The following is a 25,349-nucleotide window of genomic DNA, read 5'->3' as shown; positions in this document are numbered from 1 at the left end:
TATGTGACTTCCTAAGCATGGATTCTGGTAAAGCCACTTGGAAGTTAATAAAAAACATCAAGGGGAAAAAAAATTATTGGAGTTAATAATGAGCACACAATTACTTTCCTCTTCTGCAAATGATGTAAAACAAAACAAAAATCATTTAGAAGGGCTGTATAAATTGTAGAATCATGTTAATGATTTAAAATATACACAAGCAATCAAATGGACCATGCTGCCTACAACAGACTACAATAAAATTTGAGGCTAAATTATTTAAGATAACCGTCAAAAGTCTTTCCCCCACTTTGGTTCTCTCAAGCATTGTTCTTCCATTTTATATCTGCTTGAACTATGCTGTTGCCACGTCTGGAGCAAATTTTCAGAGCCTTACTTGAACTTGAGGAATATTTTTACTTTGGGGTACATAACTTTGCCAAGAGGTCTCACTACACCTTTGTCTGTGACAAACAGGTTATCACCACACGGTAACCAAGGCTTTCACAGGAGTAGTTGCCAAAGCTTTTTTTGTTTTACTCTTATCAATAAAATATTTTGAGGGATGTACCAAAAATAAATATACTTTTAAACATACATGAAAATCAAAATTAACAATGATAAGACACAAAATAAATAAACATTTAATTTTTTTTCTGGACATTCTAGGAATGCATATACTTACTTTATTGGTAAAACCTATTCTTTCTCCTAAAAAGACAGAGATCTTCTTGTCATTATCTATTACTTCAGAGGTTCTTTTCTTCTATGATGACTAAGAGGTACCAATCTTTTATTTCCCTTTGTTCCCTTTATTTTACTTATTTATTTATTTAAAGCCATCCAGTTTGCTAAGCTGATCTGGTCACCAAAATTTTTGTATGTGTGTGTGTGTGTGTGTATGTGTGTGTGTGTGTGTGTGTATTTTTTTTTTAAACTGTTGTGCCACCACGTTTTTGACACTGCTAGCATTCAGTTCACATGGAACTCATTCTCCCTGCATTTAAAAGTCCATTTTTTCTAATGTTTAAATTGTTAACCTAGAACAAAGGTTAACTTTAAACTTGTTTAATTGAGCTAGATTATTTTAAAGAACAAGGTAATTTATACTTGAGATTTTTATCATGGTTTAAAAATGTGTATTTGTGCATATAAAGCAGATGCAAATATTATTTTAATAAGAGTGCCTTGATAATATTTATAATTAATGACATTAGCCTCCCTTATCTTTAATAATTCAAAACTAAGAAGATTTTATATGATTATTTTAGTATGTCTACTGCTAGCAATACCAATATTTACATCACTGGAATAAATATCTGGAGAAAAAAACTAGCCTTATACGTAAATGTTAGAGAGAGAAAAAGAGATGGGGCTATTTTGGTGACCTACACAGGTTATTTTTCATACATTTTATATATTTAGATGTATTTTTATCTATATATCTATATATCTATCTATATCTGGTTTAATGACCCAACTTCATTTGTGTACTAAAAACCAAAGTTAGCAAAGTTTTCTAAAGAAAAAAACAACTCTTTAAATGTCAGAGATGGTTATGGTACTTTAGTCATGAATGAGAGCAAGAGGATTGGATTCAGTGATGCCACTAAACATGGGCAGATGCTCTAAGATAAGAATAAGAACCTGAAGGGAAGTATATTTATATCTCCAAGGAGTCAATTTCATTTGTGACATTTTCTAAGTTTAACAGGTATTTGACATGTTTTCCAATTTCGGAGCTGTATTTTAATTTTTGAATCGACTGGTATTCTGACTGCAGTCTTTCTAAGCCCCTTTGTCGCTAGTTCTTGGTAATTTTCTTTTCATCTCTTAGTGACAGATCTGAATCACCAGAAATCAGAAAACATGACCCTGGCAACTAGTTTCAACAGACCTTGTTCAGTGGCATATACAGAATGTCATTTATTTTTTGTGACAGTTTTAATAAAAGTGATGTGAAACACAAGGGCTATAATGTTAGTGATATTGCACCTCAAAAGAGGATAAAGTTTGGTATGTTACCTCCTGATTAGCAGCAGCTAGTTCTTCTTCCAGTGCAGAGACTCTTTCTAAAGAAACCCTCAGTCGCTCCCTTACCTAGAAGAAAAACCAAAATATGTGCAGTAATGTACATCCCATACATGTTAAACTGTGCTGAATCCATCAATACCATTATCAGAGACAGTCACATTGGCAAATTACTAAAGTCTTTATAGCCTTTAGTACTCATAAACACTATGAATACATTGTCACCTTATAGCATCACTCTATCAAGGGATTTCCTTATAAGCAAGTCATTTTATTGCTCCAATGACAGAATTTCCAATGGGGTTGGAGATAGACCTGCTTGTTCTTAATCCTGACATGGTAAGTGGAGGCAAAGTTCGAAAGTATGTTATGAATTCATCTAAAAAACAGAGTCACTGATTAAGTATGACATAGGTAAAAAAAAATTTTCTACTTTTTAAAAAATAATACATGAGCTTCATTTGGTATGAATAACTTCATAAAGGTTCTTAGAACCTGAAAAATGTCCATTGCACATACATTTTGTTAATTAGAGGTCTATATTGTTACTTAGGGATTGGCAAGTACTTGCTTCCTCTGGAATTCCTAACCAGCTTCCAGATATCAAAGGTTAAGGCAATATATTCTGTAGAACCAAAGACTCTGCACATTTTGTTTGAAGATAAATTATTAGAGGTCTATATTGTTACTTAGGGATTGGCAAGTACTTGCTTCCTCTGGAATTCCTAACCAGCTTCCAGATATCAAAGGTTAAGGCAATATATTCTGTAGAACCAAAGACTCTGCACATTTTGTTTGAAGATAATTATGATTTGAAGATAATTGCGATTTGCAAATGTTTCATACATAAATGAAACTCAAAGTAGTTTCTCAATTCTTGCTTTCTTAGAACTTCTAAAACTGATTTAGATCTGATTTATGTTCAGATCTTCAGATATGCTCTTTATTACATATATTTAAAATGAGATATTTTTGATCATGTAAAAAATTTAAGAAATTCAGAGAAAGAAATCAGAATTAAAATGAATGTCTATAGTGGCTTAATTCTCCTTAGAAAAGAACCAATAAAATTTATAGCTTCAACTTGAGATGCAATTCATGGTGAATTTTTGATTATGAGTTAACATAGTTTTTTTTTTTTTCACATGGGAATGTTATAGTATTTGTGAAGTTGGCATGTATTTTAATATAGTGTTATATTTTTATAAACTAATTTTATTAATTCAATGATAGTATAATGAATAACATTTTTAAAAAATAAGATTTAATTGAGAACATAATATATAGCTTAAGTAATATAGTTTAATAAATTATTAATATATGATATAGGTTAAATTAAAAACTATATTTTAAAAACTTACCTAACAATTTTAAAGTTGCATTATAAAATTATTTTACAATTAGTAAACAGACAAAAAAACTAATATCCTATTGATCTAGAATCTAATTAGAAATTTTTAAAAATCTCAATCATATTTTTGTGCTATACAATGATAACTGATACATATTTAGGGGGCTGGGTGCACTTAACTCCTGAAATACATCTTGAATAAGAAAGCATAGTAATCTAAGAGGAGTTTAATATTAATTTTACTTAGTTATGCTGAAACTCTCTGAAAATTAGTAGTATTACATAAATTGATATTTGATATCAAAGAAAATTATAAAGGATCTTTCCTGATACTTAGATATGCTAGATGGACTGCCAGATACCAGTTCTGTTAAACAAATAATTGTTCATTAAAATGGATAAAACTAACACTGATTAATAACTGAACAAGAGTTACTTCAAAGGAAATCTTTGATGATTTGACCTGGGGAATACTTTTCTTATGAGTAGCTTGGATACATGCAAAAAAGCAAATATCTTGAAGGTAGAAAATAAGGTGGATTGCTGTTATGTGGAAAGCAGAAATCAGCAAAGATCTTAATAGATGTAGTTGCTATTTAACAGGGATGACTATAAAGTGTTAGGCCCACTTCCTAAAGTACTAACTATAAAATACGGGTGTTCTGAGTGAGAAAGGTCTAAGAATCCTAGTGGATGAGAACATCCTATGGAACAGTCCAAATGTAACTTAACGATCTCACTATATGCAACATTGATCAGATCACATTTAGACGGCTGTGAAGAGGTGAAGGTGACCTATTTTAAGATACACTGACACACTGGAATGTTTCTAAAAGAGTCCTTCAAGTAATATAAAGAATGGCTGAAACCAGGCTATCTTTTAGGTTAAAGCATCTTTCTGACTTTCTTTGCTAAACTAATAATCACAGAAATTGTTCTAAACTGGTTCCTATTTACAAGTTAAGCATTTTTATTCTCATATTGATCCTCCATGAAGTAAAAATCATTAAGCTCATAAAACAATTTGAAAATAGAATCAACCCTCAATAAATTTAGAATGGTATCTATAGCTTGAGATCCTATCACCCACAAAGCAATGAATCTAAAGCTCTCTTTATGAGAAAATAAAAACAATTACTGAATATATTCTGAATTAGCTGTAAATGTAAGAATTGGTGTTTTAATTATCAATACAGTATGATATGAATGCTTTAGTCACATTTATATGAGAATAAATTACTCTCTGAATTTAATTAATCTTGCACTAATCTCTGCTAAACTGATAAGGGGGAAAAAAAATGTAAGATCCAAAGGAGAAACTTTTCCAGGGTATAAAGAATCTTGGTATCTTACCTTGTCTACATAGCAAAAACTGCATTAATAGGAAAAAAAGGATTATTATCTCTGACAACCGTTTTAGTTTTTTGCTTTGCTCTGCTAAACATAACACCAGCAGAATGCCATAGTTACCTTTATTTTCCTTGTTAGATTTGGTGTTCTTGTGGAGCTATGTAGACATGATTGATCTGTCATGACAAATTATAATTTTAATTTTTTTCTTAAATGTAAGTGCACAGTTGATAGCCTTAGCTCTCTATGTAACCATTTCTGATTTTTTACTATTTAACCACATTCAATTAATCCATTGTCTGTGTAGTCTTTAAGTTCATGTATATCGGTTGTTTATTTATAGAGCTATAGTATAAACTCCAAGATATTTCTGTACACGTAGAATTTTTTATTTTTAATTTCATCTGTTATATCAGTTTTCTTCATAAGGGCATATTTTTTCAAAATAACTCAAGAATTTTTTTCCCCAAAAGATGTTTCAAGGCTACTTACATCTTTAAATCCCTGAGGATTTAAAATAAAATAAGTCCCTAAAAATAACAAATATGTCTCAGAATAAAGAGGAACTCTGGTGGAAGAAGCATACATTCCAAATTAAATGGCAGAGTTTCATTTTGGAATTACCATTCTTATAACAGAAGACATTATAAAAAAAAATCTCCTTAGACCAGAAGTTCAAATCTAGTTTTGGTACTGTGATAGCACATCATAGAAATATATGTGGAGTGCATATATATTTACTGTTTTTTTTGCTTATCTTTAAGATAAGCAGAATATCTTTAATTTTGCTTATATTCTCCAGGCATAGCCAATATGTTTTAAAAACAAAAAACAAAAACAGTCAATGATGTCTGAATGATTGCAAAACACATTATCTCTTTCCTCCAGCCCACAAAATTGGTAAACATATTGGAGAGTGATGTCAAAATTACTGTTGTTCTTAGCTAATTGTGAAAATTTGATCCTACAACTCAATGGATATATAAATAAAGACATTTATGATGAAGATTGCCAATCACTGTAATTGTTTACAGCTATGTTCAATTTTTTAGACTTTATTTAGTTCTTCATGTGTAACTTTACCCTTTGGGGTAAAGTTGGTAGTGGCTTGTCCTGAAGACATGATTAATTGCATCTTCTTCTGATCATCTCTATATATGATAAAATATCCATACTACTTAAATTAGGATGTTGTAATCTGTGTCCCCATCCTCCCTATCCTCTTGAGTAGCTGTGAGCTATTCTTATGGAAATTTTCTGTGAAGGCAGAGATTAATCCCTCAATAACTAAATAGAATGCTATTTAAAACAAGCATGTGGATCAACAGTGACACCAATATCCTTACTTGGCTTGAAAGTTTTAACAAATATTGAAATTTACTCACATCAATAGTAATATCCATTAACATTTAATGAGCACTTGCGGTATGCTAAGTACTGGCTAAGAGTTTTGCATGTCAGATCCCAATTAATCCTCATGACAATTCTAAGAGGTACGTACTATGATTATCCTCATTCAGAAGAAGAGAAAACAGATGTATAGAGAAGTTAAGTCACTTGTCCATATCTGCCCACTCTAGAATCCAAGCTCATAACACTTTCCTTCAGATTGTCAGTAATACTTAGCTGATAATCAGTTCAGTTGCCCTGTGGATTCATCAATGTCCATGGCACTCCCAGTGAGTTAGTAAATGCTATTATAGCTCCCGGGGCCATTATAAATGCTTCATTTAGTTGTACTAAGCTCACTGAACGTCTACATAGTAATTAATTTCTAAATTTTAAGTTGTAGAATTATTTCTTTCTTAAATGTACTCATACCCATCAGGTTGTCCTCAATATTCTTTATAGTCTTACATCCATTCTTTCATAAAAGCATCCCTTAGGTGATGTGGAAATGCTTACAGGGAACATCTAAAATCACACATTCTCAAGCACTTTCATTCAAGCCATTCAAAACTATTACACTTTCTCTGGACAGGCCATGCTCTTCTTACATCTCTGTGTTATCTTACATATTGATCCTAGTGTGTAGAGCATCTTTATGACTCTGCTTCAAAAACTCCTACACATTCTTTAATATTCAGACCAAATGTCTTCCCCTCTGTGCATTCTTCAATTTTTCATCATTTTCTCAAGTCGAACTAGTCACAATTTTTCTGTTGCTCCATACTGCATTGTACATATTTTTTCTTAACATCACCTATTACGGACATGAATCTCTAGTGCTATGAACTCTACAACTGCAAGAAGAATGTCTGATCTATTTTTGTGTGGCCAAATATCTGTCCTACATATAATAGATATTCCATAAATACAGTTTTCCAAATTTTTAACAATGTACTTTTATAATAAGAAAGGGAATGTGTAACTACACATTAAATATATTGATCATTTGATATTTGATATATTTATCAAGGATCTTTATATAATATCAATTTTTGTCTTATTCAAAATTATTCATAAACTACTTTTCTCTCACAGCTACAATGAAAATAAGCTATAACTTCTTAATAATCTAGAAGATAGAATTATAGTTATCCTTTTGCACATACTTCACATAATCCCTGCTGTAAGAACATCTGAAAGACCAATGATAAAAGTATCTATGTACATAAATATTAACTACAGCACAAGTATCTGCATGCTCAAAACCTAGATATAACTGGATAATAATCCCTTATTTGGATATTAATACTCAGAACTTGTCAGGTACTTTCTAATGAAGTGCCCCAATTCCCACTCTACAGAATCCCAAAGCTTTACTAATTTTAAAAAGTTAATTCTTTAACATTTGACAAAATTAAAATCATGTCATAAGCCTTACTAATCTCCAAAGGATATTATCATCATATTGGCTTATTTATGTCAGTAGAAGTTATTTGAGTAACAGCTAAGAAAATCTTATTGCTACTTTTAAAAAGACCTAAGACAGGCTTTTCCACTAATACCTTATGCTGTGATACTGTGATATGCAGAGACTCTTCAAAATGTATATTCAGAACTAAGATATCAGAGATCTAAAAAAAAATCTATGCTTTCAATATTAATCTCTAAAGGTCAGAGTACATCCAATTTGCACTTCTATGTATGTTAAACTGTCAGCAGTGCCCTCTGTTGGCATCTATAGACATGTACTTCAGAGAGCCACTAGAAGAAGAGAAAGAGAGAGGAAGAGAGAGGGAGATTGAACGACCACATTAAATTTCAAATGGCCATCTGGACTAGGACCATAATGCACCATAATACAAGTATAACTAGATAAGTCATAGATTCAGCACCAATAAAAACAACGTGGTTATGAGTATGACCCATACACACACAATAATCCAGTTGCACTTAACAAAATGATATTCCTATAATTTAAATGGGTTTCTCTGTACTGATTTACATCAGGAGTCAGTTGAGTCACTGGATGAAGTAAAGGAGCTTGATACGGATGACAAAAGCACTGTTAAGCTTGAAGTCTTTTGTCAGTACTAGAACTTTTTAAAATTCGTAGATACAGTTTATTATTATTATTATTATTATTTACATTTCAGCTTGATTGAGGTATAATTGACACATACAATTTTAAGAATCCTTTATCAATACTATACCTTTTCATCCAAGGCCTTGTGGTGCTCAAACAAAGATTTCAATGCCTTGAGGACCTCAACCTCACTGGAGACTCCTGAGGGGGACTGGGCTTGCCGTTTCACCACTGTCATTCTGAGAGACCTTTCATGTCGGGACACGAGGCATTCCAAGTGCTCCAGTAACAGCTATTGGGTTTAACAGAAAATGCAATTATCCTAAACATAATTATCTTAAGAACACAAGTCACTAATGCTCATGACTACTACTGTAGAAGATTGCAGGTTTGCATATTATCTAATGACAGTCTCAGATTTTATTACAGGTAGCAGCAAAGAAGCAAAAACCTGAGTCTAAACCAGGGTTCCTAAATTACATTAAAGTAAGTCCTATTTCTAGCATATAACAAATTACTCATTTAAGAAATATCATGTAAGGTCTAATCCATTCTTTTAGACAATTTATTAATTTCAATATGAATTCAGTAGAAATAGACCACAATAGAACACGTGATCAAATAGAATAATTATTAAAGAACATGGCACAATGCATGATGATTGTGTTTAAGAAAAAAGTATTAAAGTCAAAACCAATTAAATTTACATTTGATCATGGAAAAAGTCTTGCAAAGAAGGTAATGAGCATAATATAATCACCATGTTGCTTTAAATGTGATTATAGTGATAATCACATTTGTAGAGTGATTATAGTGATAGTTACAATCACATGTTGCTCTAACGATTATAGGGAAAATCACTAATGATTTTATTCACAATTAATTCTTAATAGAAATAGAAATAATAGAAAAACATATGCAATCAACTGGGATACAGTAACCAAGATTTGCAATAATCACTCAGGAAAAGGAGGTCAAAGGGCATGCTTTTTAAACTGTCTACTCTGGAACCTACATTCACCCAGAGTAGCCTCTGGAGCCATGATTAAGTCGGGAGAAAGTCCAGTGAACACTGTTTCAGTCTGTTTTAACATTTTCCAAAGAAATTTTACTTTTCAATGTTTTGTGAATTGGGGCCTTTTTGCTTTGTTTCACAAAGGGAGTTCAGCTGCTAAAAACAAAGATACATTAAAAAACAAAAACAAAAACAAAAACAAACAAAAAAAACACCTGCTGGTTTAACTTCTCAGTTATTGAGATTCTGCCAGGGAAAAACAATACATGAGCAGGAAGTTTTGTAGGAGAGATTTTCAGAAGGATACTGAAAATCATAGGCTAACAAATGGTGTCTAGGTAAAATAAAGTAGAAATCACTCAAACAAAAAAGGAAAAAGCAGATTTAAGATACTGGGATGGAAGGAAGGAAAGAAAAAAAAAATTGCAGACTTTTTCCTAAAGCTTACATTTCCTAAAGTAGTGAAAATTTTTGGTTTTCACAATGTCATTGTTAGATTCTGTGTCACATATTAGTGTCACCTTTCTTAGTCCTTAAATAAATTTCTCTCCATTCACCATCACTAATTATCGTTCAAAGTGTCAGAAAATTTTGCCATGCATTGGCACAAAAGAACACAAACACCCAAGACCTTAAATGTATATAGATCAGTAGGTAGGGATCATATTTAAGGGTCAAAATAATATTAATAATTCCTCAGTATGATGATGACACAATATTTTCAAAGAGCTTTCCTTTTACTGATCAATCCCTGATTATACTCCTGGTTTTTTACTCTCTTGAATTCTACAGATACATGTATGCATTGGTTGAATCCAACAGGTTATGGGATTTTGTGTGAACTTAACCCTGAAATAGAGTTATGAGAGCTGTAAAGACGAGAGACCTACTTTGCCTAGAGCAGCAAACACGTTTCACTGAGAGGGTGATGTTTAAACTGAGACTTAAAGAATAAGAAAGAGCTAGCCAAATGAGGAGCCAGATGAAGGACTCTAGGCAGAGGGTACAACACAGGCTAAGGCCTGACTTCTTGAGGAACTAGAAGGAGGCTGGTGTGGTTAGAGCAAAGTTTGTTAAAGAAAGACCAACATCAGATAAGCAGGGTTAAGTTGAAACAAAGCCCTATAACTTATGTGAAACAGCTGGCTCCCCAGTCAACCTTTCAAAGCCCAGATATTCAAGTTATCCCCTGCAATGGTGTGCTAAAGCTGTCTCATACCAGCTTGCTAGAGTGGCTAATTCTCAGGATTTATTATTATTAGATGGCTTTAAAAAATAAATAATAAATTTATTATTATTATTTATTATTAATTAGATGGCTAATTCTCAGGATTTCTGGCAGCCAGTGGTTAAAACACAATAATTGTTAAAGCTTATATTATGTAAGCTTATAATTAAATAAACATATTTTAAAAGATAAGCACTCAAAATGTATTACTTCCTAATTATATTATTAAATTCCAAGTTTTTAATGAAATTCTTAAATATCCCATGTTCCTTGGGTTGTTTACTTCTATTGTATTTGAATGGTAGAAATACTACAGGCTGGTTCCAATTATGCATCATTTCCGAGCTCTGCATTCAGTAACATCATATTGGTAGTTTGAAATCAGCTACAGTGGAAGTAGTTACCCCATGGGAATTCCAAATGCTATACAGATGAGTTTTTTTTTTTTTTTCACAAGAAAAAAAAAAAAACCAAACACCATTAACCAGCGCATTCAGTGTCACTAGTCATCAAGTCATCAGAGCTGGGAGTGCAAATGTTATCTCCTTTCTGGATCCCTGACTCAGAATCTGTGAGTACAGTAAAATGTTGTTTGTGATGTTAAGTTTTGGGGTAGTTTGTTATGAAACAAGAGCTAATCAGAAGATCCTCTCTAAAAGTATCTATAACCATTATTCTGAGGAAAGGGGAATACCAAATGCCTTGGATGTTAGCTCTAAACAAGGACTAATTCTTTGGTACCCACTGTTGCAAAGGTTTTTGATAATCTGAAAGACAAAAATGATTCACCTTTTGGATATCAGTCTACTTCTCTGGCCACCATCACATTTGCTCAATGGCCATAAAAAAATGCCCATGGTTTCAGGGATAGAAGTTACTCATTGACCTGACAAAATGGGCTTCTCACAATTAAGGTTGATAGGGTTACCACCACAGCTGAAGGGCCAACTGATTAGCTGCGGCCATCAATTCTGAACCCATTTCATGATGTACACCTAGAGACCAGCTAGTTACCTTGAAGCAAGTAGATTACATCAAATCTCTTCCATCAAGGAGGGAGCAACTATCTATTCTTAATGTAATAAATTTTTTTTTTCTGGATATGGATTTGCCTTCTCTAATGGCTCTGCTTCTACTAGCAATACCATCTTATCAGATTTTTGCTTACAGTCTTATCATATATGACATTACCTCTGAACAAAAAAAAAAGAAAAAAAGAACATGCATTTTTACAGTGAAAGGAGTAATGCAATTGACTGATGCTCACAGCCCTGGTTTCACCATGCTATCATATCATTCAGAAGCAGGTGGTCCTATAAAATGGTTAAATGATCCAAGGAAGAGTCTATCTTAATTCTTCCTTGAAGATCACACATAGCTAGGCTGGGGAGCTACCATCCTGAAATTGGTATATACTTAGAGCTGGTGATGAATATATATTGGTTCATATACAGACGTCCAAGAATGAAGGCTTAGAATTGGAATTTATAATTGGCAATAGGACTTTTTGACCACTTGGGGAACAGAGGATCTTTTCTGTTGTTGTTATTATAGCATATACATAATGTAAATTAAGTTATTCTCCCCTTTTATTCATTTTATATTGGGTATTTGATTCTGATTAACATTAAAGTAGTCCATAAGCTACAGAATATTAATATATGACTGAGATTAATAAGAGCAGGAATGTACATATGGAAGAACCCTGGTCATGTAGCTGGATGCATGTATCTTCTTTTTTGAGAAAAGGTGATTTTGTTTTTTGCCTAAGAAATACGGTTGTATAGCGGGGCTCCTGAGTGGCTCAGTGGGTTAAGTCATGATCCAGGGTCCTGGGATCGAGCCCTACATTGGGCTCTCTGCTCAGTGCGGAGCCTGCTTCCTCCTCTCTCTGTCTGCCTCTCTGACTACTTGTGATCTCTGTCTGTTAAATAAATAAAATCTTAAAAAAAAAAAGAAAAAAAAGTACGGTTGCATTGTTGGGTAGATAGATATATGTCAGTACTGCTGTTGTTAGAATTTTAACATGGAAAAGATATATAGTTAAAAAAAGATATATAGTTATAAAAGTTAGGTTGTAGTGGAGTCTTGGTATTTGTGGTTGCCCAAAATGTTCTGTACATACCCTCTATCTTTGATAATTTCCTGAATGCTGAACATCATCTTCCTAATACTGGAAACAAAAAACACTTCCCTGGCATGTTTAACCACTAGGTGGCAGACATGTGACTTTAGAGTCATTCAACCAGAGCCACCCACACAGGACAGACTCTGAAGGGAGTCCAGTGAGGAACCATGCTAGGCTGGGGGGCCATTTTGTTGGCACAGGAAGTAGCAGAGACTACATGTTTCTAGGACTAGGAATGTAAGGAAAACTCACAAGGCTGAGAAATATGGTCCTAGGCATTGTGCATGGAAACTAGGTTTGGAGATTTCTAGGTTTGGAGATTTCTTATATTCCTTAATGTCTTCCTGATTAAAACAGTTAAGCTGGACTGTTTTATGCAATTAGGATAATATATATACATATATCTATCTATATGTATATGTTATAATATAAAATGTTATAACATATAATAATAAAACCAAGTATATAATAATAATAAAATAATAATAAAAATAAAAATAAGAATAATAAAATGGAAAATAATAATAAAACCAAACTAATATAAAACAGATTTCTTAGGGGCTTAACAATTTAACTCATCCTTAATACTCCTCAATACTTAGGAAAATATTCTATAGAATATGTTTAATATTCATTTGTTGAATTGAAGTAAGATAAATGTAAGTTATCTATCCTGGAGAATGAGGCCAAAATGTTCAAATATAGCATATATCCATGGCTTCTAAGCTTAGGAATCAAAATAAATGAAAAATAAAGAAGAACTCACAAAGATAACACTAACAAGCTACTAATTGTACACCTTTGCTAGGAGCTACACTTTTATCTAATATTTAGTAAGTCCTGCAGAAGGCACTCTCTTTAGTGTACTCAAGGGATTGCAAGGACTGCATAAATGACCACTAATCCTATGTTAGATTCATTTTAAATGACCACAGCCTGCATATATGGAAACGTATCATGGTATATGAACATTTGTACATATTGCATCATTAGAAATTTTTGAACTAAACTTCTAAAATTATACAACTTCTTATTACATTTGAATTCAGCATAATGTCGGCTGCTGTCATATGGCCAAAGAACATAACACTAACACCTGAGAATGAGAAACATAAATTAGTTGCTTTTATGCTCAGTGAACTCAACATCCTCTACTCTCAACTACTGTTTATAGTTCCCTATGGTTCTACATAGACATTTGAGTCCCACGCTGCAATAGCTGTTGGGAGGGCTTATGTCCAGTCCCTCTTCTGTTTATCATACCCTAGCAGAGCACTTTCAGATATCTGGACACAGATGTCTGTGTACAGATCCACACATGTATCTTCACCTGCCTTGGCTGTGAGGCTCTTTCTTTCTCAACTGGACTGTACTTTCAACTCATTAAGGAAACATGTTTGGAGGGATTTTATTAACTAGTGTAGACAGAGGTTTGTCAAGAATGGGAAGCTTCTCTTTAGTTATGACAGTTGTCTCATTGTATTTAAATGTTCATTTATATAATTTCGTGGCTGAAAACAAAAGTAAAGGCATGGTAAAGAATGCTTCAAATTAAGTCTTTAACTTAAATTAAGGACCATTAAGACTTTTAGTTGATGACCTGTAAAAGGAAATTACAGCTTTATTATTTATAATTAACATTAAGAGTAGCTCTTGAAATCAAAACAACTTTAACTTTCTTTTAACAGATTTTATTTATTCATTCATTCACTCACTCACTCATTCAAAGAGAGAGAGGGAGAGAGAGAATCTCAAGCAGACCATACTGAGCGCAGAGCCTGACCTGAGGTTCATCCTGGGGCTGGACAGGGGGTCTACCTCATGACCCTGAGATAAAGACTTTAGCTAGAATCAAGAGTTGGAGACTTAACCAACTGAGCCCCCCAGGGACCCATTGTAACTTCTTTTTCAAAGCCTCACAATAGCTACTTTCTAAAACACTGCCCATTATATAAAACTTTCTTTGAGATACTCAGCCACAAAAACAGTTAAAACAGTTCTAAAGCAACAATAAAAATTCTCCACTTTGATATTAAGAAACAATAACTAGTTTAATATTCCTGGTTTTCTTTTACTTTTTCATTAATTAATTCTGCCAAAATATGGTAAGGTTCAGTAGTCAATTTGAGTTAAGTTGAAATAATGGCAGGTGTAAATTATTTTCTATACATATAATTTGCCTAAGTATGGTCAGAGAAGTTTTAGAACTAACAAATTTTATTTAATCAGTTTTCTACACTTTTATCAGTGTGAAAATATTAAACAATAAAGCTTTTTTAAAAAAGATTTTATTTATTAATTTGAGTGAAAGAAAGAGAACAAGAATGGGGAGGGTCAAAGGGAAAATCGGACTCCCCACTGAGCAGGGAGCCCACTGTGGGACTCAATGCTCCGACTCTGGGATCATTACCTAAGTCAAAGGCAGATACTTAACCGAATTGAGTCACCCAGGTGCCCCAATAATAAAGCTTTTTGAATGTTTCTGTAAATATTCTCTACAATTTTTGAAATTTCTATTTTTGTACAAACATTAATAATATTAGAATGATTTTATTTGTATGTCCTCAATTTAATTACTTGAGGCAGCTGAATATAGTGATTACTATCATTTCTTTCATTCATTCATATTTTTTGAGCTGGGGACCAGGTGTTGCTATAGTGACAAAATGATAAATGGCTAAAACTTTCAGTTCTGACATCAGAATAAATACCTCATACATTACTTCGCACACAACTGATGCAAAATAAAGTACTGAACATTAGAAGTGAACAATAAAATAATGAACAAACTCTGTTCTTCCCTAAACATGAACCCTTGTATCATGTATGATTTGTGAGTGATATTAGGTATATGCGTTCTTAAATACATAGCCAGTGGTTAAGCTGAGGAGTTGATTCCCTATATGTGTCACTTAAAAGCCATGTGGCAGCCTGGGCAAATTATTTATATGCCAGTTTTCCCATCAGTTATGTGGGGATAATAAGATTGCTGTAAGGATAAACAAAGTGGGTTAAACATAAAAAACACTTAGGAAAACATTTCACAGGTAACTAATGTTAGCTACATAATATTATCATTTTTATTATTTGATACATCAGATAAACTTCATCCATTGAACTTCCTCTGAAACTTCTATTTTCTATTTGGACAAGATATAATTCATTAAAATATTATACAGTAGAGCCCTTTATCATCTATTGTTTTTGATGATATTCAAAATTAACACACATACTCTATCCTCCAAGAGTTTTCCTTGTGGACTGTCTTCCTTTGAGTTATTTGTCTCAGTTCATTAGCATATGTTAACTAGTCAAATGGAAAGGGAGTCACAGGTATCAGGACCCTGGAAATTGAGACACTCCTACTTTAAACTTCCTTATAGTATAATACTAATCAAATTCTCTTTAGGTGTGAGAAGGAAATACTAGCTTGTTGCTCTTCCTCCATGACTAATAAGTAGGTGTTTATAGCAGGAAACACAAAAAAACCCCAAAAACAAAAAACAGAACATGCAGAAGGAGAAACTATTATATAAACTACAAAAAGTATTATATTTGGCAAATTTAAGACGGCACTATGGGGGAAGAGAGAATATATGTCTGATTTTTAGTCCTGGATATTTTCCTGGGTGGTGGGGAGGGTGACAGGTGGTTATGTAACTTAGGAAGTTGTTATATAATTGATACTTTACACAGAGAAGTTTTCATAAATCTATTTCCCTATTTTCCCTAATCAACAACAAAAGTCCTCCCCACCACTGCTTTAAGGAGGGTGGAAAAACTGTTTTCCAGTTTTATTCATGTTTTCAAAGTAACTATTATTTATGTTTAAAGTCACGTTTATTAATGGCTTCAATTTCTGTTACCCTAATGGAATTTAATATCTCTACTTTTCTCACCTTGACCCCTGAAGAGGTATCACAAGTGTAGCCTGCCTTACTGTCTCTATCCCCCAAGGTTCCTCTGCAGGTGCAACAGTCACAGGTACTTCTGGGCCTCATGGACTGTAATACGGTGAAGAGTGCATGGATGCTGCCACCAGACCTCCTAGATCTCTGAAATTAGTCATAATCAGGAAGGAATGATCCGGGCGCCTGGGTGGCTCAGTGGGTTAAGCCTCTGCCTTCGGCCCTGGTCATGATTTCAGGATCGAGCCCCAAATCAGGCTCTCTGCTCAGCCAGGAGCCTGCTTTCCCCTCCCTCTCTGCCTACTTGTGATCTCTGTCTGTCAAATAAATAAATAAAATCTTAAAAAAAAAAAAAAAAAGGAAGGAAATGATGTACTCCATACTGCAATGGTTTTCTCTTAGGGCAAAGTCTTTTCTAAGCTGTTGTCAATCTTGGAGTTCTTCCATGATCTAATTTTTTTTTTTTTAAGATTTATTTATTTATTTGAGAGAAAGCACACATGCCTTGGGGAGAGGAGCAGAAGGAAGATGGAGAGAATCTCAAGCATACTCCCAGCTGAGTGCAGAGCCCAATGGGAGGCTCTATCCCATGACCCTGAGATCATGACTTGAGCTGAAATCAAGAGATATTCAACCGACTGAGCCACCCAGGTGCTCCTCCATGGATCGAACTTGTGTAACTGCGCTAATGGCCTCACGGCTGAGGGCACAGGCTTTGGAGTTATACTGCCTTAGCTTTCAAATCCCTTTTCTCTTCTGTTTATTCACTGCCTAATTTCCAGCAAGTTATCTGCCTTTTTCTGAGAAGTTATTTCATCTGTAAAATGGGGATAATTATAACATATCCCCCATAGAACATCAGAAAGGAGTAAAGGGCTGTAGGGGGAAAAAAGTTGTATAAAGGGAAAATACACAGCAAAAGAAGAGTTTCTGGTGCATTTTAAATATGGGAATTAGTTGAAAGTCTACCAAGAAGTTTACACGTGCTTCCATGTTCAGCTTGGCTGTACTGTGCTACATCAGGGAATGTAGCCTAAAGCATTAGAATGGAAAATAGTGAAATAGGGAAGAACAAATCTCATGGCAGAAGTAAACTTTAAATTTGCATGAAAAAATTCCAAGTTAGAAATCAAAGGTGGGGAAAAAATATCAAAAGGGAGAAAGAAATAGAAAAAAATCATCTGACACCTGATAACATGATATAAACTATCTTTGTCATGTTCTATTTGAGGCAATCCACATGACTGGCTTATCATAGTCTCAATGAAAACCAATTCCTTGTCTGTATACTATGTGGACTTTCTTTACCATAAAATAAGACCCTGATGAAGAAGGAGATAAATTGAGTTCGATCATATAACCATTATCAATACATGGTATTCCTCATTAAAGGCACAAGCTCACTGTTTGTGGAGATATTATTTTTATGTTACTCTCTGAGACCAATCATCAAATGAATACACTATTAACTATACACCACTTTCTCAGTTTTTAGCATTGATCTACCAGAGTTTTAACACTGAAAATATTTTTCACCAACTTCATGTTGAAATTGAACTACATATCCACACAAAAGTGTCTTCTCCTCCACATTCTTTTGGTAGAGAAACTGTTCTCAGTTATAGGTAACCTGATGATTTACATATTTCATGAAATTTAGTGATTTTTTCTTCTGAACAAGAAAAAACAGCATCTTTGATCAAATTCTGGACTTCACTGTCACAGGGCGTGAGACTGAAAGAAGACATGGCTTTCCAAGAGCAGACAATAGTCAAGTCCGTCAAAATCATTACATCAGAACTGGAAGTCTCCTCAATCATCTTCCGAAATAGAAAAGTTATGCCTCTTTTAATTAGGAGAGTTCTGTTCCAGTGGCTTTATACATTTTAACAAGGTGAGGACCAATGCCAACCACTTCCTTGCATCACCCCATAATGGAAATTCATACCCTCTCAAGTCTCTCCTTCTCTGCCCACCTCCAGCCTTGGAGTATTGGCCCCCTACTCCAATACAAAAGTTTGAAAGTTTGAGACTATCGAAATCCAGTCCTTCTTTTTAAAGTTAAAGAAAGCAAAGGCCAGAAGGAATAAAAACATTTTCTGAGGCAACATAGTGATTTGGAAGTTGAGACTGTAATTTAGGTTCTTGGCCTTCCTGTTTTGAGTTTTGTAGAATAGTCTTTGTTACTTTAAGTAACAGACTATGAGTTAATGTCTGCTTAAAGTCTTCCTCAAGTTTTCAAGTGTTTATATTCTTATGAGTATATAGGAGTAAGGCACTGAACTGTATATGAAATTGATTCCAAGCATATGCAGTTTTATACTTACTCTTGTGTTGTTTCTTTCAGCTTTAAGTTCAGAAATTTCTTCTTCCTTTTCTAGAAGTTGCTCCCTACAGGCATTTAATTCTTTTGTCAGTGCAGCAAATTCCTGAAAAGGGAATAAAAATATTTGAAGACCTATTTCAATATTTTTTTAAAAATTTTCAACGGGAATAAAAAAATCAAGATATAATTTGAATGTAAAAAATGGGAATAATGAATTTTTAATGACTGGCCTCTATATATATTGCTGTTATTAAACTAATTTGATTCCAATGTTCAGAAAATGCTACCCTATGATATTTAACATTTACATTTTATTGTAATATGCTGCTTTGGTGAGTGAATATAATATGTTTCAAAATGTATCAGATACAGCACATTGAAATTAACGTCAGTATGGTGATTCACGAATAATACAGAATGATTTAAATTTGGCTAATTTTGTGAACAACTCCAAAAATCTTATACTTTCATTTCTGTACAGCAATGTTCAGACTGAATATACTAAGTCATCTGAAAACAAACACAAAACAAAATAAAACCACTACCAACAACAACACAAAATATGCTACTAAACATGCTATTCAGGGATTAAGAAGTTCATTTGTATGTTAACAAGATAAAGCAAATGTACCTCTTACAAAATAATAATTAACTAAGAGTTAATAACATCATCCAGCAAATTATTAATTTATGCATTGTTCCGTCCTTTCCTCTGAAACATAAACTCCATGTGAATTGGGATTTTGTCTGACTTCATTGCCACACTCTCAATGCCTAAGACATAGTGGTTGCTCAACAGTATTCATTTTCTATAAATGAAAATGAATTAAATGTTGCTAGAAGAAAAATACTGAGGGTTCTGGAGTAATCCTCTCTCCACGTGACAAGTGACAATTTGGAGGATTCTTCAATGGGCTCCCCAAAATAGGATCCGAAATTGTATGATCTGGGTGTTTTTACCATGAAGCACAGAGTTTAGACACAGTACAGATCACATAAAAAGAAAATCAAGAAACTTAATTCAATTATTTGGCTACTCTAACTTGTAAGCAAATACTATTTTAAAATGATTTTGAAAAATAGTAAACAGGCCCATGCTTATCATTAAATCATTTAAATTGATTCTCAGTAATAAACTGATGCTTGTCAAATATTTAAATATTTGGGAAAACAGCTCCATGCTGAGAAGGCACTGTCAGAAGATGAAAAATAAAAATGAAAATCAGGGAGACAGTTATGGTTAACCTAAACTCTATAAAGGGAAATACAGTCAAAAGTAAATGAATATGATGATTATGCAAAGCTGGGAAAGGTTTAGGGTTTATATTTTTGTTTGCTTCAAACCACTTATTTTGCTGAGTTTCTCTGAGTGGCTTTAGACCAAGTGGGTACTTCAAAGACCTCAGAGTAACTGGGAGCTTAGAATCAAGATGAAAGAGCTCATTGTTACATTTAGGCTGGCATTACAGATAAATGTTTTCTCCCCTGATTGCTGCCTGCTTAAATGCTGTTGATAGTCTCTGGGCATTCTATTTTAGTGGAGAATGGACATAAGCAACAAGTAGAAAACAATGACTGTTTCCATAAAAAGACCAAAACTTTAATAAAAACAGCATAATTTTGATGGACAAAAGAAAGTGACGATGCTGCATTATATGCTGTTAACATAAAGGCCTTTAGAAGTAATCCCATATTTAACTAAGATTATTAGACAAACTATAAATCAAATCTCTATTTAACATCAGACCACTTTTTAAAAACTTATATCTAGGTTTATCTTTCTAGAGATTTAGCTTACGTCTATAGAAAGATAAAATATCAGAAGGAATTACTTCTGAATTTTAACATGAGGTATTTCCAGGTAGTAAAATAATAGGTGAACTTTGGTTTGGTTCAGTTTGGTTTGGTTTTGCTTCCTCCTATGTATTTTTATCATCAAAACTCTCTACAATGGAGAAATATGCTTTTTATGTTTAGAAAACAGAAAATACAAATCTGTAAGTGCACTGAAGCAATCATATATTCAAAACTGAGGACAGCAACTGGTCATGATGTTACTGGTGCTAGATGACTTTGGATTTGTTTATCGTCGTGGAACTAAATCTAAGCAAGCTATTTGGTGTCTCTGTGTATTAAGATTAATTTTAAGTTTATTAACTTCCTAGAAAATTTCAGGCACTACTTTGAAGTTCCCTATCTTGCTCTCTAAATAACCAGTGGGCGAGTCTCATTCCCTTTTGATGGCCGAGGAAACTGAAATATTAAGACTCAAATCCAAGTTCATTAAGTTCACAGTCCATATAGGGTTAGACTGCGAACAATGCTTTCCAGACCACTTGTCTAGTAGTGCTTTTCCCCTATTCCATGTGACCCTAGCTGTTCATCAGGTTTATATGATTCAGATTTGAAGTGCATTTAGCAGTCCTTTTTTTATTTGTCCTTATCTGAGGAATTAGATAACCATTACTTACAATTACCTATATTATCCTTCCTAATTAGTCCAAAGGGAGTACAGGGAACTAATAGGCCCAAGGCAAAGTATACCTTCCATGCACAGCAACATGAATTAGACAAGCACATTCTGTGTATCTGGGACTGCAGTAGAGGCAGATGCCTCATATAAAGCTAACCATCAAATATTTTTACATTTTCCCTCTGACATTTCTCTCTTCTCTATCTACTGTCAAAATGAACGGAGTTTTATATATCTTTTAGGAGATGATAATGACACCAAATATAATTAACATTGATTCAGCCCTTATAATATGCCAGGTTGTCTGCCAGGCAATTTATTTTGATTATCTCATTAATCATAATAAAACTTCAACAAAATACTAGAATATCACTAAATAGAACTATACACTCATATAATCTGGCAAACCCACTCCTTGGCATTTTACCCAAAGGAGTTAAAAAAGATATGTCCACATGAAAACATACACATGGATGTTTATAATGGATTTATTCATAACTGCCAAAACTTGAAAGCAACCAAGATGCCTTTCAGCAGGTGAATTAATAAACTCTGGTTCATCCAGACAGTAGAATATCGTTCAATGCTAAAAAGAAACGAGCTATCAAGACAGGAAAAGACATGGAGGAAACTTAATTGCATACTGCTAAGTGAAAGAAGCCATTCTAGAAAGGCTTCATACTGTATGATTTCAAGCACATGATAAAGGCAAAACTGTAGAGATCAGTCAGTGATAGGGGTTAGGTTGAGGGAGAGAGACAAATGGGTGGAACAAAGATTTTTAGGGCAGTGAAACTACTCTGCATGGAGTAATGTTGGATACATGTCATTATATTTTTGTCTAAACCCACAGCAGAATGTATGACACCAAGAGTAGAATAATTATCCAGAGTAATGTATACTGTGGACTTCAGGTGGTAATGAGGCGTCAATGTAGGTTCATCTATTGTACTGGACACTTTGATAGGGGAATGCTGAAAATAGGGGAGGATGCGCATGTGTGGGGGAAGAAGGTATATGGCAAATCTCTGTACCTTTCCCTCAATTTTGCTAGAAACCTAAAACTGCTGGAAGAATAGTCTAAAAACAAGTCTCACTGAGCCTAGAGACGTTAAGAAATTCACCAATGTTAGACAGTCACTCAGTGGTACAGGTGATGACAGTTTGTTGTTTTTCCCTCCTGACCACAGGCTTTCCTTTTCTAATTTGTCTTGCTTTCAGTCATTGTAAAATGACAGAGTATTTTCAGAAACTGAAGACAGCAAAGATAAATGTTAGAAGAAAACTTCATTCATATTCCATCACTTTTGAATTCAAAAGAATCTGCAGGAAGAGCTGAGTTTGCTTAGAGTCACTGACACAGGAGTAGTAGATCAGTTACCAACCACAAGCCATATTCAACAACTTTTCAGACCAATCGTTTGGTTTCCCAAACGCAGTCTGCCAAAATTCCTACTTTTCCCCAGAACCAAAATGACCTTCCCTACTCTATTTTTTTCTTGGAATTTTAAAGAACAGTCAAGACACAAAGTGCCACACCAAATATCCTCAGACTAAAGGGAATGTACTGTTCTTTCTTAACATGTACTTATGTACCTACCATACACACACACACACACACACACACAAACACACACACACACACAAACACACACACACACACACACACACGCCTATGAGCACTCCTGTGTACTGACATCATTCTAAGTGCTAGGAAGATGACAATAAAGGAAGCAAGCTAAAGTTTTTGCTCTCAATATGTTTATACACATTCAGGCATTCACCATTTAAGCAACTTTTACTCAAGAGTGAATCATTTCTAGCTATATCACCCTCAAAACTAATTCAGCTCATCATGTAGATTAGTTCCTTTAAAATGTAAAGCAAAAAATAAACTACTGGAACTACATCAAAATGAAAAAGCTTCTGCACAGCCAAAGTAACAACCAACAAAACTAAAAGACAACGAACCAAATGGGAGAAGATACTTGCAAATTACATATCCAATCAAGGGTGAGTGTCCAAAATATATGAAGAACTTTTACAACTCAACACCCAATAAACAAATAATCCAATTTAAAAATGGGTAGAGGATATGAACAGACATTTCTCCAAAGAAGACACCCAGATGGCCAGCAGAACATAAAAAGATGCTCAACATCATTCATTATCAGGGAAACACCAATCAAATCCACAATGAGTATCACCTCACAACTGTCAGAATGGCTAGATTAAAAAACTCAAGAAACAACAAGTGTTGGTGAAGATGTGGAGAAAAAAGGAACCCTTCCGTGCACTGTTGGTGTGAATGCAAACTGGTATGGGCACTGTGGAAGACAATATAGAGGTTCCTCAAAAAATTAAAAATAGAACTACCCTAGGATCCCATTTCACACTACCAGGTATCCACCCTAAGAAAACAAAAGCACTAATTTGAAGGGACATAGCACCCTCATGGTTACTGCAGCATTACTTATAAAGCCAAACTATGGAATCAGCCCAAGTGTTCATCAATAGAGGAATGGATAAAGAAGGTGTGCTGTATGTGTGTATGTGTGTATATATGCATGTATGTGTGTGTGTGTGTGTGTGTGTGTGTAATGGAATTTTATTCAGCCATGAAAAATAATGAAATCTTGCCATTTGCAACAACATGGATGGAGCTAGAGTATAATGCTAACCAAAAATAACCAATCAAAGAAAGACAAATAACGAACGACTTCACTCATATATGGAGTTTAAGAAACAAAACAGTGAACAAAGGGGAAATAAAAAAAGAAACCAACCAGGAAACAGACTCTTAACTAGAGAGAACAAACTGATGGTGACCAGAGGGGAGACTGGGTGGAGAGGGATAGGTGAAACAGACGAAGGGGATTAAGAGCACACTTATCCTGATGAACACTAATATATGCAACTATTAAATTCCTATACTATACACTTGAAACTAGTACCACACTGTATATTAACTACACTGTAATTTAAATAAATAAACATAGCCAGGCAAAAACACAATTTTTTCTGTTTTTAATATATATATATATATAGAGAGAGAGAGAGAGAGAAATTTTTTTTGGTTAGTATCCTAAAAAGTTTTAAAGTACCACTTCTTACACCAAATACAAGTCATCTAATTTCTGTACACCCCTAATTCTAATTTATAAATCTTATTTAAAAAAAAAAACTTGATTAAAGGACATTAACTAACTCTATGGGCATGCCTGGGTGGCTTCATCAGTTGTGTCTGACTCTTGGTTTTGCCTCAGGTCATGATCTCATGGGTCCTGTGTAGGGCTCCACATTCAGCAGGGAGTCTGCTTGAGATTCTCTCTCTCTGTCTCTCTCTCCACTTACTGGTGTGTGCAAGCATGCTCTCTCTCTCAAATAAATAAATAAATCTAAAAAAAAAAAAAGAGAGAGAGAGAGAGATTAATTAATTCTAGCAAAGCTTGTAACGGTCCCCATCTCCCCCAGGCCTGTCAGATCCCCAGAGCAGAGGTAACCTGCCTTGGTATCTTGAAAGTGGTTTTGCCTGTGTTTGCTGACATCAGAGCTAAGGATGAACTTGAGTAATTCAAGTGTCTGAATTACTTATATTTCAAATAATAGCCCTTGGGGTAGTGAGTTGCTCTCAATTGGTTTCATGCAAAGAAGCTTCTCTAATTTTGGTTCCTGTATAGTTCCTAGAAGTGAAAGCTACAAGGGCGAGATACAAATTCCCTCAGTTTCTGCACCTAATTACACTCTATAGGAGTAACCTGGACAGGAAGAAGTGTTTAGACTCAGGGCTTCCTCTGGCCATCATTTCTCTTCCCTTCTCCTCATGCTTCTTTTTCCTGGTAACTCATCACAGCCTACTAGGTTGCCCATCTTCAAACAGATGCAAAACATTCTACTTTTACATATGTTCATCTTGAGATGCATTTTCTGTTTAATATTAAATACAGGACTGAAATAGACCACTAACTTCTCTGACTCATTTCAGGATGGTGCACTGACTTGAGGGGGTTTATTTAGAAAAAGTAAAAGGACATATTTTCTCATTAACTGAATGTTGGAAAGGCCTTGGTTTAATAGGTGAATCCTCA

At 34.1% G+C, this 25,349-nt stretch overlaps 1 protein-coding gene across 19 annotated transcripts in view; it reads right to left on the bottom strand.

Moving 5' to 3' along the window:
- PPFIA2 (PTPRF interacting protein alpha 2) overlaps positions 1 to 25,349 on the bottom strand; it is a 498,399-nt gene that overhangs the window by 181,306 nt on the left and 291,744 nt on the right. For 17 of the 19 annotated variants that reach the window (XM_046013266.1, XM_046013270.1, XM_046013268.1 and 14 more), the window contains 3 exons: positions 18,790 to 18,891; positions 8,311 to 8,475; positions 2,005 to 2,079 (listed from right to left, as the gene is read on the bottom strand). In XM_046013266.1, coding sequence (XP_045869222.1) covers positions 2,005 to 2,079; positions 8,311 to 8,475; positions 18,790 to 18,891 — 342 coding nt within the window. The remainder of the gene's footprint in view (positions 1 to 2,004; positions 2,080 to 8,310; positions 8,476 to 18,789; positions 18,892 to 25,349) is intronic. The other 2 variants (XM_046013272.1, XM_046013282.1) reach the window with 1 other exon arrangement.

Source organism: Meles meles, chromosome 7, assembly GCF_922984935.1.
Source record: "Meles meles chromosome 7, mMelMel3.1 paternal haplotype, whole genome shotgun sequence".
Taxonomy (NCBI): Eukaryota; Metazoa; Chordata; class Mammalia; order Carnivora; family Mustelidae; genus Meles; species Meles meles.
This window is presented reverse-complemented; position numbering and strand designations above follow the sequence as displayed.